The sequence below is a fragment of the Neophocaena asiaeorientalis genome, unplaced genomic scaffold (genome assembly GCF_003031525.2).
Source record: "Neophocaena asiaeorientalis asiaeorientalis breed wild unplaced genomic scaffold, Neophocaena_asiaeorientalis_V1.1 scaffold327, whole genome shotgun sequence".
Classification (NCBI taxonomy): Eukaryota; Metazoa; Chordata; class Mammalia; order Artiodactyla; family Phocoenidae; genus Neophocaena; species Neophocaena asiaeorientalis.
This window is the reverse complement of record NW_020174560.1, coordinates 8,674,680-8,695,172: the sequence shown is the minus strand read 5'-3', so window position 1 is coordinate 8,695,172 and position 20,493 is coordinate 8,674,680. Positions and strand designations below refer to the sequence as shown.

The 20,493-nt window shown below is 44.9% G+C and overlaps 2 protein-coding genes across 2 annotated transcripts in view; both read left to right on the top strand.

Moving 5' to 3' along the window:
- The window catches only part of LOC112408082 (C-C motif chemokine 4), an 82,733-nt gene that overhangs the window by 45,780 nt on the left and 16,460 nt on the right, over nt 1-20,493 (top strand). The window lies entirely within an intron of this gene.
- Nucleotides 153-1,384, top strand: LOC112408041 (C-C motif chemokine 3-like). The gene is given in 3 exon segments (XM_024757549.1): nt 153-209; nt 786-925; nt 1,294-1,384. Coding segments are annotated over 3 exon segments (288 nt in total).

Genomic DNA, 20,493 nt, shown 5'->3' with positions numbered 1-20,493 from the left:
TTGGTCTACCCAAGTTTCCATCTTCGAATGCCCCAAGGCTGCCTATAAAGAGGGGACATGGCTTAGACCCCAGAAGGAGGCTGCAGCTTCGAGTCGCCAAGTCCCAACTCTTCTTGGCCACCACTTGGGCTCTCACTCGGCTGTCAGGCATCATGGAGGTCCCCGGGGCCACCCTGATTGTCCCACTCCTCTCCGCAGCCCCCCCGTGGGTCTGTCCTCCCTTTCTTTTGCCCTGTCCCCTGCCGCCCCCTCTCCCCACTCTCTGACCACGGCTTGGGCCACAGTGCCAAAATCTCGTTCCTGATCCCTCTAAGTAGGCGACTTCAGAGAGATTTCAGACACTGTTTCCTGAGCAGAATTTCCCTTCTCAAGGGGTTTTAGCAATTCTAATCTCCGGCTCTGGAAGAGAGTGGGAGGGATTCCTGGGAAAATGAGACCCAGATGGGATTCTGACAAGAGGTGGAACCTGTGTCCAGCTGGCTCCCAGTGGTGTGGCCTTCACTCTCCTTAAGGATCCAGTTGAGACTCCCCAGTGTGAGATAGAAAAAGAACTAGTTTGTTCAGAAAACTAAATCCTCCATAGAGAGGCACAGAGACTCCAAACCAAGACAGACAACCCCAAAAGAGAGACACAGAAATAAAAATGTCAAAGGAAAGAGGAAATGCCAACTTCCTCCTGGATCCCCCCCGCCCATCATCCTCCCCTCCGGCAGCGCTGTCTCCTTCAGGTCCGCCTGACCCTCCAGGTGCAGCTGGTTCACCTTTTCCTCTGAACAAGGACTTAGGATCAGTCTGTCCTGTTTCTCACGGTTGGTGCCAACACCCCAACTGCCTGCTGCTTCTTCTACATCTCCTGGCAGATCCCGCGTAAATTCATGGATGACTATTATGAGACCAGCCGCCAGTGCTCAAAGCCTGGTGTCATGTAAGGGCCAGTTTCCTTGCCCACCCTGGGGAAGCAGACTGGGGGTCTGGCCTGAGGCACCTCCTCAGAGCTCAGGACACCAGGAGAGGCCACTGCCGTGTTTTCTGACCTGCTCTGGGGCCTGCAGAGAGTCCTGGAGGGTCTGCCCCCCAGGCAGAGGGACGAGTGACAGCAGGAAGTTGGCTTTCCCAGGGGACCCCCGTATGAGACACAGGGATGGTCTGTAAACCCCAAGAATAGGGACATGATATAAAGCATGTGGATAGGCTCTGAGAGGTCTGGGGCAGAGAAGGAGGGAGGGGTCACAGTGGGCCCAGGATTCCCCTGCGGGATTCCTCAGTGTGTAATCCTTCCACTCCTCTCCACAGCTTCCAAACCAAAAGAGGCCAGGAGGTCTGTGCCGACCCCAATGAGGACTGAGTCCAGGAATACATCACTGACCTGGAGCTGAGTGCCTGAGTGGCCTGGGAGCTTCAGGGAAGGTGTTACATCTATGGCTGATGGGGGAGCAGGACAGTAACCCTGGGACTCCAAAAGGCACCTCTTCTGTGGGTCACATCCCCGCCCCCCAGCCACACTCTGGGGCCCTCCTTAACTCTGATGTATCTTGTTTAACTTTTGTCATTTATTTCCACTGTCGAAGTGGGTGATGTAATGAACATTTGCTCTGACACCGCATGTCATCCTCTTCACCATCCATCCCTCCTCCTTCCTCTTCAGTTCTTCAGTTCTCTCAATACGTGGACCAATCAGTGTGATTAGCGCTCTCTTGGCAGAAATGGCATCACACACAACAAACAACACTTGCTGATTGAGTGCTTTTGCCCGGCACCATGATTCAAAATATCGAAGGCTCTTATATAAAAGGTAAACCAGCATTTTCCTTGTGCTGACTCTCTTGATTTTGTTTTCCCAACTAACCTGAATCACAGGTTGAGAGGAATACTGGGGGAAGAAGTAGGGAAATATGAAAACGGGCAGAAAGCAATGAGAAAGGGATAAAAGTACTAGTAGAGGGACACCAGACATCTCCCTGGAGATACTTTCCTGGAAAGTTGAAACTGACATATTATTTTGTAACCAAATCACAATGGATATGGTCTAGGAAAATTTCCTAGTTAAATGAATACCATGGTGATGCGAATGTGTGCACACAAGTTCCTTTTCATAAATGATTTCCTCAGAATGATGGCTAACACTTGTTGAGGGCTTACCAAGTGTTGGGTTCTTCGCTAAGTGCATACATTAGTGCTGTGCTAAAAGTGCTCACATTAGTGACAGTCTAGCCACCCCTGCCTGCAGTCTCTCAAGGATACCCTACCCGCCAGTTGACTGAGAGCCTTGGTCACCTTCTCTGTTGTTCTGCACTTTGCTTTCTCGGGGAATGTTCTCCATAGCCACACCTGAGCTGAGGCTTGGGGGCCAGAGTGGCCAGAGTTAAATATAAATACAGGATGAAGAATTCTTCACTATAAGGATGTCCCATGCAATAGATGGGACATACTTATACAAAAAGTATTTGTCGTGTATCTGAAATTCAATTTTAACTGGGAATCCTGTATTTCATCTGGTAACCCTACTTGGGGTGCATACCTATATCATAAAGGCTGCCTAGTTCCTTCTGGAGATGGGTGCTATAGGATTGGCTTGAGGGCAGAGCACTGCTTTTCAACCTTGAATTCACATAGAATTACTTGCAGGAGCTTTTAAAAAAAACTCCATTGCCTGGAGCACACCTCCAAAGTTATGGATTTAATGAGATTTAGGTGGGAACTGGGCAGCAGTAATTTTAAAATGTTAATGCACAGGTAGTTTGAGAACCGATGATGGGGTGTAGTCCTTGTCTGTTTTTGGCAGGTCTTGGGGTTTCAGAGGCAATACAGCTCCTTTCCCATTTTTCAAGGTTCTGATATGTTTTTGGTCAATTCCACTGGATGGTTAATTAGCAGAAAATCCGTCAGCTACTGTTACTTTTAGAGCGGGGTTTTGGAACTCCTCTCTCATAGCACAGTACTGGGAGCTCTGGGCGTCCCCTTTACCGTCACACCCCTCTCCCCCACGTCACTGGCTGCTATCTCCCCATGGCCCTCTGCTGATGAAACGATGCCACAGGCGTGGAGGTTTCCTTAATTAGCTCCAAGTATGTTGCCGCAGTTGATGCCTCCAACTGCCTCCAGTTGCCTGCGTCTTCACAGAGAACATGATGGTTCATTTTGTCCACAAGATAAATATTTAAAGGAGGGGTCTGAGAACGGGATGAATCAGGCTGTATATGGACCCCACTTTTTTGTCCTCTCTATTCTCTCATCTTCCCGTTTCTTCTTATACTAACATTAGCTTGGAGGAGAGAATTCTGCTTTTCCAGATGACTGATTCTCAATCAGCTTGATTTGCAGGCAGCAAGCAGAAAGGGTTTCTCTCAAGCAAACTATACTTTTTTCCTTCTCTGCTATTGGAGAAGCCAGTTTCAAAGTGAGCTAATCTCTTTCTTAGTGGGCTTTGCTCATGTATGCAAGAAGTAATCAGTCTTCAACGTCCTGAATTTTGCCTTTGGATGCAACCTTGGTAGGCAGATGACCTTGGTGAGAATATATGAGGCCATGGGGGTGACCCGCTGTTGTGCTGACTAGAGGTATCCTTACTGATTTTGCATTCAGCTCCTGCCCTCAGCCAATTCCACTTTTGGGGTCTGCTGCCTGCAACACTGCAGTCTGTGTCACTTAGGGATGTTTTGAGTTACTGTATCAGAAAAGCTGGCTCAATCTGACTTACCCGATAAAGGAAACTTGTTAGTTCACTTAACTGAAGCTTCAGGAAGTATTGATTGACTACCTTCAGGCAAAGCTTGATCCAGTGGTCCTTAATGTATCACCATAAACCATGTTTCTTTCTGAATTTCTTTTTTTTTAAATAGATTTTATTTATTTATTTGTTTGTTTGTTTACTGGTTGTGTTGGGTCTTTATTGCTGCACGCGGGCTTTCTCTAGTTGCGGCGAGCGGGGGCTACTCTTCTTTGTGGTGCGTGGGCTTCTGATTACGGTGGCTTCTCTTGTTGCGGAGCACAGGCTCTAGGTGTGCAGGCTTCAGTAGTTGTGGCACATGGGCTCAGTAGTTGTGGCTCGCGGGCACTAGTGCGCAGGCTCAGTAGCTGTGGCGCAGGGGCTTAGTTGCTCCGCGGCACGTGAGATCTTCCCGGACCAGGGCTCGAACCCGTGTCCCCTGCATTGGCAGGCGGATTCTTAACCACTGCGCCACCAGGGAAGCCCTCTTTCTGAATTTCTGATCTCCCTTTCATTTGAGAGCTTCATCCTAGGACCTCAACTGTAAAGTGAGTCATTTTGCTTGCAGGCACTTCCAGATTTTATGAGTCCCCCCACCCCTCAAGATCCCTTCACTGCGTTTCAAGAGGAGAATGACCTCTCTTCGCACAGGTGGAACCCACTAGGTGGTCCGCTCTCTTTCTTCTTCCTATAGGTATAGAATGTGCTTGTTGACTTCCTGAGCCAGACTGAGTGGGAGAGAAGAAAATGAGCTAAGGGGCAGGGCAGAGAAAGGAGTGAGTTTCCTCTTGGTCAAGCGACCCTGTGGAAGGTTCTGGAGCTTGAGCCTTCTTCTCAACGACACAGCACAGATTGGGGAATCATATATCCCACCTTTTCTGGGGAAGACCCCGTTTATGCTGGTTGTGCCAGCATAATTACTAATAGTATCCTCTTTGACTCTCAGAATGGTCATCCTACCAATAGGAGGTCTAAGTCTTGAAAGGTCTCTAACGGCAGGAGCTCAGGGTTGATGTCCACAAAGGTCCCTGGCTGTGTGGGCAAAGGATGCTGAAGTCCAGTCTGCACATCACCTGTAAACTCTTACACCCAACGCAGGGCCAGGTGTGCTCCAAGAGGGAGACTTTTCTTAACATGCTCAGGCTAGCGAAGGCCCAGGTGTGCTGCCAGTGCTGTGGACTGAGGGAGAGATGAAGGATGCGGGCAGGAGTGGGATGTCAACACCAGGGAACTATGCAAAGAGAGGGCCCACAGAAACCCCTTCTGTGCAAAGAAATGCACGTGCTGCCCAAAAGAGCATCAGTGGCTTATTGGTATTAAAAAGAGAAGCAGAGATAACAAACAGAAGGGAAGTTTAAGTTTTCTTAAACTGTTTTTTCTCTTTACTCCAGTATCACCCCACATAGACCACCCACCTCGCCACCATACCAGAAGAATTAGGCCTTTAAAAGAGTGGAGGGGAAGGGATCCAGGACCAAACTAAAGCCTCATCCCACTCCAACTCCTCTGAGCCCAAGTTGCACCAGTGGGAGGTGTGGAGGTGGGGAGAAGTGGAGATGAGATCAAATTTGAGATTGAAGTTTTAAACTGAAAGAATTTTAATTACTGAATGTGGCCAGAAAGTTATGGGATCTGCCCCAAATGTTGTTAAGGTGGAACCAGCAGTGGGAGAAAAGTTCAGCATTTTATGTTTATTTTCTGTAAGAGTCAGGATAGGACAGGCTATAGTTCTGTAATGAACAACCCCCCAGTACATTAACAAAATAAAAGTTTCTCACTTGCACAAGATCTGATGTTGGTTGGATCATTGGTTCTCAAAATTTAGTGTGCTCCAGAATCACCTGGAGGGCCTGTCTAAGCCCAAGAGGCTCTAATTCTATATGTCTGGGGTATGGCTCAGCTCTGCTTTTCTACTGGGCTTTCAGGTGATGCTGATGCCGCTGGCCCATGAACTATACTTTGAGTTGGACTGATCCCAGAGCAGCTTGCCTGGTGACTCGGGAATCTAGGCTGCTTCCATCCCGTAGCTATGGCTTCTGGAGTGAGAGAGAAGGAGACAGAAAAGGCGTACTGCTTTTAACTGTTCTGGCCCAGAAGTGACACACGTCACTTCTGCTTACAGACCATTGACCAGAATTAGTCACAAGAGACCAACCCAGCTGCAATGTAGGGAAACATATGGACTATTTAGGGAGCACTGTCTCTGCTACTTACTCTCAAACAAAAGGATAACCAAGGAAAGAGGTCTGACCAATGTGAACTTTTTTTTTTTTGGCCGCTCACGCAGATTGCGGGATCTTAGTTCCTCCACCAGGGATTGAACCCGTGCCCTCAGCAGTGAAAGCACCAAGTCCTAACCACTGGACCGCCAGGGAATTCCTGACCAATGTGAACTTGCAGTCTATGAGAGTATTTTGCTTTTTCTTTTCCTTCCCCGCCTTATTACTAAAAGATGAATGTCAGTTTAGTACTCATCCTACATATGAGGTATTCATGCAATATTCGTGCTGTCAAGATGTGGACTAAACCCTAGATCTATTGGGAAACATTTCAATGCTCGTAGGACAATAGTGTAAGTCGTCAGATGTTGAGAGTCCACAGAAGCAAGGAGGAGGCTCCATGGCTTCAACAAGAGCAGAGGTTCCTCCTGTGATCACTCCTAATAATGCCCACACACTTGTCATGGGTGGTTTGCTATGTTGTTGGGCAGAAGGGAGAATATCTCAGAATGGGAAAGGATTGTAAAATGTTGCATGGGAGGAGCTCTGTGTGCAGGTACGTGTGCGTGTGAGTTTGTGTGTGTGGAGAGAGAGAGAGAGAGAGGGAGAGAGAGAGAGAGGGAATCCTGAGTCACAATGTACCCCTTGGAGCTAGACAGGATATGTTTGTTACCTTGATCTCTTGATACAATGGACAGCATGACATTAACTGACATTCCAAAGTTTTCTGAGCCACTGAAGTCTCAAAGGCTCATCCCTTCAATGGTGGATCTAGATCTTGAGCAGGGGATTCAAATATCTGGGATACCACATATAGCTGGGGGTGGGCTGTGGGAGGATGAGAGGAGGACAAAGAGAGCTAAGAAGGGGCAAGTTTTTGGAGTAAGACCCCAACTTAAAAAGTCTTGTCTCTTTAATGAAAAAATTCACACACTCATATGTATGAAAATCAAAGGACAAAGAGTGGAAAATGAAAAGTGGAGCTCTCCATTTCTTAAAAATTGTGTTTCCCAGAGGAAATCACATTTAACAGGTTGAGAGGTATCACATCACATGTCCTTCTTATGTTTATGTAAATATATAGAGCTTTTACCAAAGCAAGCATTATTACATGTAGTTCTGAAACAATTATGTTATAACAAAGATATTTGTATATTTACAGATACACATATGAAGGGTATATTTTATATACATAGCTTTAAATTAATGTCACGGATACGTTTTCATCTCAGTACATTTGTATCTACTTCATCATTTTCAGTGGTTTCATATTTATTATGTGGCTGTACTATGATGCTTTAAGCTATTCCATTTTTGATGAATTTGTTTCTCCTTCATTGCTTTCACAAACAGGGCTGCAAAGAACATCTGTATGCCTATACCTTTATGTCTTTAGATAGTGTTTCTCAAAATAGATTCCTCAAAATAAGATAGATTGAAGAATGCGTACATTTAAAAATTTGCTAGAAACTGTCTCATTACTCTTCAAAAACCCTGACTATCAAAATTCCACTTTGTGATACTAAAAAATAACGAGTTTCAAACAAAACAAAGTAAGTAGGGCTTAACAAAAAATTAATATACATTTGCATTTGTCATAAGCACGTGGAATTTCTCCCTCCTGAATTTTACAACAGAGACTCTGACTTAATCTAACTTTCTTACACTTAAAAACATAATCTAGGCCAGGACTCAGAAAACTTTTCCATAAAGGGTCAGGTCGTAAATGTTTGGGGCTTTGCAGGCATACAGACTCCGTGGCAATTATTCAACTCTGCCACAGTAGTGAGAAAGCAGCCACAGACCGTATATCATGGAATGGGCATGGCTGTGTTCCCCTAAGACTTTGTTTACAAAAACAGTCTGGAATTTTTTTTTTTTTTTCCGGCCGTGTGGGGCGGCATGCGGGATCTTAGTTCCCTGACCAGGGATCAAACCCACGCCCCCTGCATTGGAAGTGCAGAGTCTTTAACCACTGGACCACCAAACAAGTCCCAAAATCACCTTTCATTTTTAACTTTCAGGAATATGTGGCCTCTAGATGTGTGACAAACCTGAAGCCTGGCTCTCAAGCTGAGGCACAAGAACAAGCAAACAGGCCTCTTTTACAGAGAGCTGGGGTGTGTTTCAACCTGTTATTTGTGCTGTGCCCTGAGGCTGGTAGCCTGTTCTCCATGACTGTTACAGTCTTGAAGGACCCAGGGATGCAAACCCCTGTGGCCACTAGAGTCAGAGGTTCACAGGGCATCCCCTGGCAGCAGCCACAAAGCCTGGACACCAGATGGAAAAACATGGTCACCAGGAATGTGTAAAAGCCCGTCTCCGGGAGATACCAGTGCTGTGGAAAGTGGCAGGGGCTGAGCACAGAGATGGTGTCCACTGGTGGGAGGGTAAAGATGCCTTATGCTGAGAAGAAAAAAAAAGAAAAAACAATAGCTGCTGGCTTTAGTGGAGCACAGAGAGAGAGCAAAGATGGTTCTACCATACCTCCATCCTGGAGATTATCCCAATGGCCGGCCCCTCAGGCCAGTGCTTTAAGTTTAGCAAATGCGTCTTTTTGGCCTCAAGTCTGATGCTTTTCAAATGGCTGCTTCTGCGCTGGGCCCTGGGGCGAGTGAAGCTGCAGCATGAGACCCTTAAGAGGGGTTTCTCAGTTTGCTACAGCTCTTTGGATCTCGTGGACACGAGTCCCATTGGTTTTCAAAGCCTGATCTTTGGGGGGGATCACCTCTCAGTTGCAGGTCTTAAAAGTTGGGGTGCTGAAAAGTTGATGGGTTACAGACCTTTTGCTCCTCAGGGAGAAGCTCCCGGTTTGTGAGTTCCCTCCTGACTGTGGGTGGTCACCCTGGGAGTGGGGTTAATGGCCAGACCACAGCTCAGACCCTTCTACCCTCCTCCCATGTGGTACATTTTTTTAAAACTGAGGTATATTTACAATATTATATTAGTTTCAGGTGTACAACATAGTGATACAAAATTTTTATAGATTTCACTCCATTTATGGTTAGTATAAAATATTGGTTATATTTCCTGTGCTGTATATACTTTGTAGCTTATTTACTTTACATATAGTAGTTTGTACCTCTTAATCCTCTACTCCATCTTGCCCCTCTTCTGTTCCCTCTCTCCACTGGTAACCACTAGTTAGTTCTCTGTATCTGTGAGTCTGTTTCCTTTCTGTAATATTCACTAGTTTGTTTTATTTTTTAGATTCCACACATAAGTGATAACATACAGTATTTGTCTTTCTCTCTCTGACTTCTTTCACTAAGCGTAATGCCCTCCAAGTTCATCCATGTTGTTGCAAGTGGCAAAATTTCATTCTTTTTTAATGGCTGAGTAATATTCCATTGTATATATAAAACCACATCTTCTTATCCATTCATCTATTGATGGACACTTAGGTTGCTTCCATACCTTGGCAATTGTAAATAATGCTGCTATGAACATTGGGGTGCATGTATCTTTTCGAATTAGTATTTTCTCTTTTTCCTGATATACACTCAAGAGTGGAATTGTTGGATCATATGGTAGTTCTAATTTTGTTTTTTGAGGAAACTCCATACTATTTTCTACAGTGACTGCATCAATTTACATTCCCACCAACAGTGTACAAGGGTTTCCTTTTCTCCACATCCTTGCCAACATCTGTTATTTGCAGTGTTTTTGAAGATAGCCATTCTGACCAGTGTGAACTGATAACTCACTGTGGTTTTGACTTGCATTCCTGTTGATTAAAAATGTTGAGCATTGGGCTTCCCTGGTGGCCCAGTGGCTGAGAGTCTGCTTGCCGATGCAGGGGACACGGGTTCGTGCCCCGGTCTGGGAAGATCCCACATGCCGTGGAGCGGCTGGGCCCGTAAGCCATGGCCCCTGGGCCTGCGCGTCCAGAGCCTGTACTCTGCAATGGGAGAGGCCACAACAGTGACAGGCCCGCGTACCGCAAAAAAAACACAAATAAATAAACATTAAAAAAAAATGTTGAGCATCTTTTTACGTTCCTGTTGGCCATCTGATGCCTTCTTTGGAAAAAGTTACCTTCAGGCTTTCTGCCCACTTTTAAATTGGGTTTTTTGTTTTTTCATTGTTGTTGTTGAATTGTATGGGCTATTTATATATTTTGGATATTAACTCTTTATGAGTGATATCATTTGCAAATATTTTCTCCCATTCAGTGGGTTGTCTTTTCATTCTGTTGATGGTTTCCTTTGCTGTACAAAATCTTTTAAGTTTAATCAGGTCCCATTTGTTTATTTTTGCTTTTGTTTCTTTCGCCTTAGGAGACAGATCCAAAAAAATATTGCTATGATTTATGTCAAGGAATGTTCTGCCTTTGTTCTCTTCTAGTAGTTTTATGTTCTCTTCTAGTAGTTTTATGGTTTCCAGTCTTACATTTAGGTCTTTAATCCATTTTGAATTTATTTTTGTACATGGTGTGAGAAAATGTTCTAATTTCATGCTTTTACATGTAGCTGTCCAGTTTCCCTAGCACCACTTATTGAAGAGACTGTCTTTTCTCCATTGTATACTCTTGCCTCCTTTGTTGCAGATTAATTGACTATAAGTGTATCGGTTTATTTCTGAGCTCTCTATTCTGTTCCATTGATCTTTGTGTCTGTTTTTGGCCAGTATCATATTGTTTTGATTATTGTAAGATTGTAGTATAGTCTGAAGTGAGGGAGCGTGATTCCTCCAGCTCTGTTCTTTCTCAAGATTCCTTTGGCTACTTGGGGACTTTATTGTTTCCATATAAATTTTAAAATTATTTGTTCTATTTCTGTTAAAATTGCCATTGGTATTTTCATAGGGATTGCATTGAATCTGTATATTGCCCTGGGTAGTATGGTCATTTTAACAATATTAATTCTTCCAATCCATGAACATGGTATCTTTCCATCTGTTTGTATCTTCTTCAGTTTCTTTCATTAGTGTCTTATAGTTTTCTGAATACAGGTCTTTTACCTTCTTAGGTAGGTTTATTCCTAGGTATTTTATTCTTTTTGATGCAATTGTAAATAGAATTGTTTCCCTAATTTCTCTTTCTGACAGTTTATTATTACTGTATAGAAATGCAACAGATTTCTATACATTAATTTTGTATCCTGCAACTTTACCAAATTCCTTGATGAACTCTAGTAGTTTTTTCATGGTGTCTGAGATTTTTTATGTATAATATCATGTCATCTGCAGATAGTGATAGTTTTACTTCTTCCTTTCCAATTTGGATTCCTTTTATTTCTTTTTCTTGTCTGATTGCTGTGGCTAGGACTCCCAATACTATGTTGAATAAAAGTGGGGAGAGTGGGCATCCTAGTCTTGTTCCTGACCTTAGAAGAAATGCTTTCAGCTTTTCACCATTGAGTATGATGTTAGCTGTGGGTTTGTCATATATGGCCTTTATTATGTTGAGGTATGTTCCCTCTATCCCCACTTTTTGGAGAGGTTTTATCACAAATGGATGTTTAATTTTGTCAGAAGCTGTTTCTGCATCTGCTATTCTTCAGTTTATTAATGTGATGTTGATTCACTTTGATTAATTTGCAAATATTGAACCACTCTTGCATCCCTGGGATGAATCCATCTTGATCATAGTGTATCACCCTTTTAATGTATTGTTGGATTTGGTTTGCTAATATTTTGTTGAGGATTCTTACATCTGTGTTCGTCAGTGATACTGGCCTGTAATTTTCTTTCTCTGTGATATCTTTGTCTGCTTTTAGTATCAGGGTGATGCTGGTCTCATAGAATGAGTTCAGAAGCATCTCTTCCTCTGCAATTTTTGGAATAGTTTGAGAAGGATAGATGTTAACTCTTCTCTAAATGTTTGGTAGAATTCACCTGTGAAGCCATCTGGTCCTGGACTTTTGTTTATTGGGAATTTATTTTGTTACCAATTCAATTTCATTACCAGTAATTGGTCTGTTCATAGTTTCTATTTCTTCCTGGTTTAGTCTTGGGAAATTGTAGATTTCTAGGAATTTGTTCATTTCTTCCAGGTTGTCCATTTTATTTGGCTTCTAATTGTTTGTAGTAATCTCTTATGATCCTTTCTAATTCTGTGATGTCAGTTATAATTCTCTTTTTTCATTTCTGATTTTATTAATTTGAGCCCTTTTTTTTGATGAGTCTGTCTAAAAAATCGTCAATTTTGTTTATCTTTTCAAAGAATCAGGTCTTAGTTTCATTGATTTTTTTTATTGTTTTCTTAGTCTCTATTCCATTTATTTCTGTTCTGATCTTTATGATTTCTTTCCTTCTACTAACTTTAAGTTTTGTTTGTTCTTCTTTTTCTAGTTCCTTTAGGTGTAAGGTTAGGTTGTTTATTTGAGATATTTTTTGTTTCCTGAGGTAAACTTGTATTGCTATAAACTTTCCTCTTAGAACGGCTTTTGCTGCATCCCATAGATTTTGGATCATTGGGTTTGGTTTTCATTTGTTTTCAGGTATTTTTTGATTACTTCATTGATTTCTTCAGTGAGCCATTAGCTGTTTATTAACATGTTGTTTAGCCTCCACTTGTTTGTGTTTTTTGCAGTTTTTTTCTTGTAGTTGATTTCTAGTCTCATAGCACTGTGGTTGGAAAAGATGCTTGATACGATTTCAGTTTTCTTAAATTTACTGAGGCTTGTTTTGTGGTATAGCATATGATCTATGCTGGAGAATGTTCCATGTGCACTTGAAAAGAATGTGTACTCTGATGCCTTTGGATGGAATGTACTATATATATCTATTAGGTTTAATGTGTCATTTATGGCCAGTGTTTCTTTGTTGATATTCTGTCTGGATGATCTGTCCATTGAGGTAAGTGGGAGTTAAAGTCCCTTAACTCCCTTTATGTTTCTCTCTTTATGTTTGTTAATATTTGCTTTATGTATATAGGTGCTCCTATGTGGGTGTATATATATTTACAATTGTTATATATTCTTTGATTGATTCCTTGATCATCATGTAATGTCCTTCTTGGTCTCTGGTAACAGTCTTTGTTTTAAAGTCTATTTTGTCTGCTATAAGTATTGCTATCCCAGCTTTCTCTCTTTTTAAAAAATATTTATTTATTTATTTATTTTTGGCTGTGTTGGGTCTTTGTTGCTGCCCGTGGGCTCTATCTAGTTGCGGCGAGCAGGGGTTACTCTTCATTGCGGTGCATGGGCTTCTCATTGTGGTGGCTTCTCTTGTTGCAGAGCATGGGCTGTAGGCATGGGCTTCAGTAGTTGTGGCACGTGGGCTCAGTAGATGTGGCTCATGGGCTTAGTTGCTCCGTAACATGTGGGATCTTCATGGACCAGGGCTTGAACCTGTGTCCCCTGCACTGGCAGGCGGGTTCTTAACCACTGCGCCACCAGGGAAGTCCCCCCAGCTTTCTCTTGATTTCTATTTGCGTGGAATAACATTTTCCATCCCCTCTCTTTCATTCTGTGTGTCTTTATATGTGAAGTGATGTCCTGTGAGTCTCAGCAGTGCACTCCCCTCTGGTTACTAGAGCTATATCCTCTAGGGGTGTGCCCTATGTGGGCTGCTTGGATCCTTCTGTTGTGGTGGGCTGACTACTGTGGGTGGTCTGGTAGGCTTGGTTGGCTCCTGGTCTGTTTGGTTGCCAGGCCCTCCCTTGTGTGGAGGCCGCCAGCCACTCCTTGGGGGGGCCGGGTCAGAGGGTAGGGTCAAGGGTCAGGCTGGCTGCAGAACCCTGGGGGGACCCTGGCGCTAATGCTGGCTCACTAGTGGGTGGAGTTGGGGCACAGGAGATCCCTGGACTGGTGCCCACCCACCAGTGGTTGAATCTAGGTCCTGAGGCTAGTGCTAGCCCACAGGTGGGCAGAGTTGGATCCTGGGGTCTAGCTGCAGGGCCCAGGGATCCCAGAGCTGGTGTTAGACTGCTGGTGAGTGGGAATGATTTCTGACATAGCTGGCTGTGGGGTCTAGGGTATCCCAAAGCTTGTGTTGGCATGCTGTTGGGCAGAGCCTGTGTCTGGTCAGTCCCAGGGTTGGTGCTGGCCTGCTGGTGGGTGGGCTGGGTCTGCAGGCTATGGAGCTGCAGTTTTCCTAGGCCTGGTACCTGCCCGCTGGTGGGTGAGGCTGGTTCTGAGTTTAGAGTAGGCTCACTGGTGGGTGGAACCAGGGCCCAGCTGGTCTGAGGGCTGGTGCTGGCCTGCTGGTGAGTAGGCTGGGTCCACAGGTATTGAGCAAGGTTTTCCTGGGGCTCATGTTAACACACTGGTGGGTGAGACTGATTTTGAATCTAGAGCAGGCTTGCTGGTGGGAGGAGCTGGACATTCTGAGGCTGGTGTCTGCCCTCTGGTGGGTGGACCTGGGTCCCGGGGTCTCTGGCTGTAGGGCTCTGGGGGTCCCAGATCTAGTGCCTGCTCACTGGTGCGTGGGGCTTGGTCCTGGGCCCTCTAGTGTGTAAGGCTGTGTTCAGGGGAGGACATGGGCTCAGGGGGTCTTAAGGCAGCCTATCTGGTGGTGGGTGGGGCTGTGTCCCTGCCCAGTTAGTAGCTTGGCCTGAGGTGTCCCAGGACTGGTGTCTATGGGCTGGTGGGCATGGATGGGGCTGGATCTGAGGCTAATAAGCTAGAGGGAGGATTCCAGCATGGCACCTGCCAGCACCAGTGTCCACATGGTAGAATGAGCTCCCCAAAATGGCTGCTGCTGGTGTCTGTGTCCCTGGGGTGAGCTGCAGTTGCCTCCTGCCTCTCTGGGAGACTCCCCAAGATCAGCAGGTACGTCTGACCCAGGCTCCTGTCAAATTACTGTTTCCATCCTGGGTCCTGGAGCATGTGAGATTTTTGTGTGCACCCTTTAAGAGTGGAATCTTTATTTCCCACGGCCCTCTGGGACTCCCAAAAGCTGGCCTTCAAAGACAAATGTTCTAGGAGCTTGTCTTCCTGGCCCAGGACTCCTGCCCTGGGGAGCTCAATGTGGGGCTCAGACCCCTCACTCCTTGGGGAGAACCTCTGTAATTGTAATTATTCTCCTGTTTGTGGGTTGCCCGCCTGGGTGTATGGGTCTTGACTGTACGGTGAATCCTCTCCTCCTGTCTTGTTGTGGTTCTTTCTCTATATCTTTAGTAGTAGAAGATCTAGTTTGGTAGGTTCTTGTCTTTTTCATTGATAGGTGCTCTGTAAATAGTTGTAATTTTGGTGTGCCTGTGAGAGAAGGTGAGCTCAGGGTCTTTCCACTCTGCCATCTTGCCCTGCTATCCACTGTCGCTCTTTTCTGTTTGCTGATGTGAAGTAGCTGCTCGGGTAGTTTTCAGGTCTTCTGCAGAGGAAATTGTTCGGTACGTAGCTACAGATACAGCATGTCTGTGGGAGGAGGTGAGTTTGGGATCTCCCTAAATCACCATCTTGGACCACTTCCTCTATTGCTTATTTGCGCTAATCTTAGGTTTAGTCTCTGTCTCCCTCTGCAGAGAATGCAGCTAATTGAACAGTCTGTCTCTTGTTCCAGTTCCATTTGGGAACCTTAATCTGTTCTAAGAAGAGATTTTTCCTGCTCTAAGAAGAGATTTTTTTCCAGCAAGAGACTATCTCTGTAAATCACCTATAAGGTGGCACTGAGGTTACTTAGCTGGTCACTGGGAACCACCTGAAGCTGGATTCTGCCTCCTATGGAAAACCCACCCAATTTTCCCACTCCCACTATAGGACAAGCCCCCACCCTTCCTTCTGGGTACATAGAATAGAAAGCTAGAACTCCTTTGGAAAGAGAAGCCCCCCTGAACAGATAGCCCAGGGCATTTTTGAAAACCCCTTGGGAAGTCCTGTATTTCACTTGGTACCCCTGTACATAGGGCTTTAGTGATGTGGTCTGATCTGAGCCAGAAAGTGGGGGGACAACAGCAAATGTCAGCAGGAGGACACTTGTGAGAGAAGGCCTGGGAGCAGAGAGCCCTGGTGAGGAGGGCAGTAAGGGCTCAAGAGTGTGGGCCAGAACAACTCGCTGTTGCCAGCCTCCTTCTGGGGTCTAAGCAACGTCCCCTACTCTTTTTTTTTTAACATCTTTATTGGAGTATAATTGCTTTACAATGGTGTGTTAATGTCCCCTACTCTTAAGACCTAAGTGGTAGACTATTGGGAGATAGAAACTCGGGGTGATGAGAGAGGAAGTTTTTAAGCCCAGTTGTGCCTTGTTGACTTGTATATGCAAGAGGGGTCTTGGGTGACCACAGGGCTCAGGGTATTTGCAAGAATAGTTCAAGTGCTCACTTAACTGGGGCTGTTTATGGGGAAGTGGTTTCCACGCGAGAGGAGGTGAGATGTGTCACTGTGGGACCACACTTAGTTGGTTCTTTCTCTGTAGAGCATTATAGTCATAATTTCCCCCAGCAGAAACTTCTGTTATTCCACAGCTGTTCTAACTGCACAGATGTGGCATTTGCAATGATGCCATGAGTCCTGAGCAGCACAACCCAATTTAAACCACACCCAAGTAGACAGAGTTGTATTATCAAAGCCTGGGCTTCAGGAGTGATGAGAGGGCAGGCTGCTTTTCAGACACTCACTCATTCAAGAGAGGTTCATCAAGGGCTCTCAATAAACACAAAGCAAAGGGGATAAAGACATGTTAGGTGGACTTCCCTGGTGGCACAGTGGTTAAGAACCCACCTGCCAATGCAGGGGACACAGGTTCGAGCCCTGGTCTGGGAAGATCCCACATGCCACAGAGCAACTAAGTCCGTGTGCCACAACTACTGAAGCCCATGCACCTAAAGCCCGTGCTCCACAACAAAGAGAAGCTACCTCTTTGAAGTGCACGTACGGCAACAAAGAGTAGCCCCCACTCGATGCAACTAGAGAAAGCCCGCGCGCAGCAACAAAGACCGAATGCAGCCAAAAAAAAAAAAAAAAGACGTGTTAGGTATGGGGGTAACATACATAAGGAACCTTAAAATGACTTTAGCCTTTGACCAAGATAATCTGTGTCTAGGAATCTATTTCCTATATAAATACATTCAAATATGGAAGAAAGTTTATGCATAAGAGTATTTGGTCCCCAGCATATTCATAACAGTTTAAAATTGGACCCAATTTAAATCATCTACAATATGGAAATGGCAAAGAAAATTATGGTATCTTCACTTGGTTGGCTCTTAGGGAGCCTTTACAAACAATACAATGACATGGGAAATGCTTAAGTTCTAATGATAAGTTAAAAAAAAAACCCCAAGATGCAAAGAGGCTTATTTTAATCAGGACCTACCCCATGTCTGGGGATGTGGTCAGTTCTATATAATATTTTTTGTGGATGCTGTTCCCAGGAAGGAGGGAGAACAGAAGCAGCAGGTATGATGTGTCCCCTGCCATCTACCCCTCAGTCTGTCTAATAGTAAAGGATTCTCCTCTCTTCCTCAATATGGGCAACCTGAGAGTTCTCTCATTTTCCTCTTCCCCCGTCTTTTGCTTTTATGAAGCAGGGTGGGTAGTGTTTGTGGCAGGACCAGTTCTACCCCACTTAGTGTGTCCTGGGATGAACATGTAGCCCTATTTTCTGGTGGTGACTGTGCCACTATGAAGAGCTTAATGTCTCTTTTGCCTCAGATTTGGGCAATAGTCATTTATAGGGCAACAGGAAATACACAGATCAGCATCTTCTTAAAAGTAAAGTCATTCAGGAATGGAGAAGACTAAAAGTTTCTAATCTGGAGAGCAAAGGAGAAGACATGTGTATCACACCCAAAGTGTTACTGTTGTTAACTCAAGAAAAGAATCTATAGGAAAAACAAACACGTAGTGAGAACATGTTTTTCCTGACCAGCACCTACTCTACATCCTTCTTGATACCAGAAACCCACAGTTCCTTTGGGAAGCGATTCTTGCTCATAATTCTCAGATTTATGTGAAATTCATCCAACCATGATGCAGGTATGTGCCTCGATTAGCTTAAGCAAATCAATGAAACCCATCCCCTTAGCCATAGTGATTGGTTAGGAATTGGATTTCTGACCTGTCAGTCAAATCTGAAAGAACCTAGTGATTTTTTTTTCCAAGGGAGACACAGCGTCTCTCTTCGCTGAAGAAAATGAACAAGAATTCATGTGACACTGGAAGGTACCGGCAGCTATCCTGGGACTCGTACATGGAAGGGAGGTCAGAAAGAGAAAACGGGACCTGCAGGGAATCACAGGGCTGCTGCATCCAGCCTTTCCTGGAGCCAGAGCCTCCCTGTACCCTTTGATCTTGGAACCACAGGGTTCATTTATTCCAGTCTCTTTGAGGTAGGTTTGCTTGTGTGTTTTCCTTCTTGCAACTACTAATATCCTGAGAAATACAGAGTTCTGTATCTGTGCAGAGATACAGAGTCTGTTAAAAGTAACAGCTCGTGACTGAAGCATGGGATTAGCTGAACTGAGAAAGCAGGGAGTTTGGTGAGGACTTTGTTAAGTGCAAGTGGTTTGGTGTGTCTGGGAATTACCTGGAGGCTTGTTAGACACAGATTGCTGGGCACCACCCCCTAAAGGGGGAAGCCTGGGGCGGGGGTGGGGGGGTGTTTGCTTAGAATTTGCATTTCTAATGGTTCCCAGGTGCTCCTGCTGTGGTCTGGGCAGGACCTTTTGAGAACCGTTCTCACATGGTACTGCTGGTGCTGGTTGACCTGTGGTCTATTGCATCTCAGTAAAAATCTTTTTTTTTTTTTTTTCCTTTAAGTAAAATTCTTTAAGAAAGAGCTCAGGCTGCTTTGAAATGGGCTTATCTGACATCGAAAAAGGGAAACAATTCAGCTTTGCTAAGAAAGGCCTTTCCAGTCTGTCAACTGTTGTCAGTAATCTGGAGTCTCGGAGGGCTGTAAAGGCAGATATTTCGACGTCAGTCTGAAGTTAATGTGAGTAGAGGCAGGGAGGTGAGGGACTTAACAGGAGAGAATCCTGAGCTCTGACTGTGGGTCCTAAGTCCCTCTCTCCACCCTCTCCTGTGAAATATTTGTCTTCCTTATTTGAAGTGGACAGTCAGCTCCTTGTAAAGGCGCAGGGAAGGCGTGGCTTTGGGCATCAAATATTCATCACTTTTGCATGTTGCTCCATCTCTGCAGGGGCCGGAATGGAGGCAGCGCTCTCCCGCCACGTGGCTAGAGGTAGGGGTGTAGGGGGGACTGTAGTATTGAGGCCCATGCTAGGAAACACATTCCCAACACCAGGTAAAATGCAAGGTATATGACCAGGCAAGCTCTCCCTTTTGGGTTATTGAGCTCATGGAATAGATCAGAAGCCTGCTGTCATTAGATGGGCATTATTTGCGGGACTTCCCTGGCGGTCCAGTGGTTAGGACTCCGCTCTCCCAATGCAAGGGGCATGGGTTCGATCCCTGGTGGGGGAACTAAGATCCCGCATGCAGCGCAGCACAGCACAGCCGAAGTTAGCTGCCCAACACCTAAGGCAAACTCCAGGCTCCTAACTCACATGGATAAGAAGTTGGCAGCTCCCGAAAAGGGCTCCTCGCTGGCACACATGTGTGTCCACAGAGGACAGTCCCCAGGGAGGTCAGCCCCTAGGGAGGTCAACCGGAGAGGCTGTCTAAGAACTTCAGTCAAGTCTCGGACTCTGAAATGCCCTCTACATTGGTTGATAGTGCAATTCCCACGCTCCCCGCTCCCTCACAGGGGTCTTTATTCTATTTACACTTTTTGTTCGCAACACTTGCGTTGAGTGATCGGGCATGGGTTAGCTTTCATTAGCCTTTGGGCTGCTGGACCTTGAGAAGCAGTGCAGCATAAACGAGCAGATTTTGTTTGTCCCTAGATGCTGGAAGCCAATAGAGAAGAAGTGATGACAGCCTCACTGCTTCTTTGGGGACAAAGTTTGTTCCTCTCATTCTCCTGATAGAATCTTCGCACTTGTCATGGTGTGGGTGGTAATGGTGTTAGGGGAATGGGGCCCCCGTAAAGGCAGGGGATTATAAAATGTTTTCTAGGAGGAGCTCTGTGTGTGTGTGTGCGCGCGTGTGTGCGCGTGTGCGGGTGATATGAAAGCCTTGGGCGAAAGGACTTGCTCCTTGTATTGTCCTCGTTATATAAAAGCCATTATGGCATCAAGACTGTGAGCTAAGCTGAGCTCTCTTTGTGTCAACTCAGAATCTCAACCAGAAAGTAGTTTTGATGGATGGAATATCACCTGTCGAGGGGTGGGTAAGATGAGACTGGAGAGGTGAGCGTTACATGCTCATTGAAAACTAAATCAAATAAAAAGTACAGGAAATAAAAAGGAGGAGTCCCCATTCCTTTAAAGAAAAAAGAATAAAAATCCCATTTCCTCTAAGAAACCATAGTTAGCTATTTGATATGTATCTTTCCAAATATGTGCCTTTGTAAATATATATGTGTATCTGGTTTTTTAAAATAAAAGCAAAAATAATGTCATTCGATACATATAGTTCCGTAGCATATATGTAGAGTATATATGCATATACTAGATGTAAACAGATATACCTTTTGCACCTAATATTATGGACACTTTCCATAGGTACAGATGTGTGTTATCCTTTTTACTAACCACAGAATAGTCCATTGGTGGGCATCTCAATTCTCTTCTGATGTAATCTTCTACTGGTTTAAATGGCTGTTCCCATTTGCTTGCTG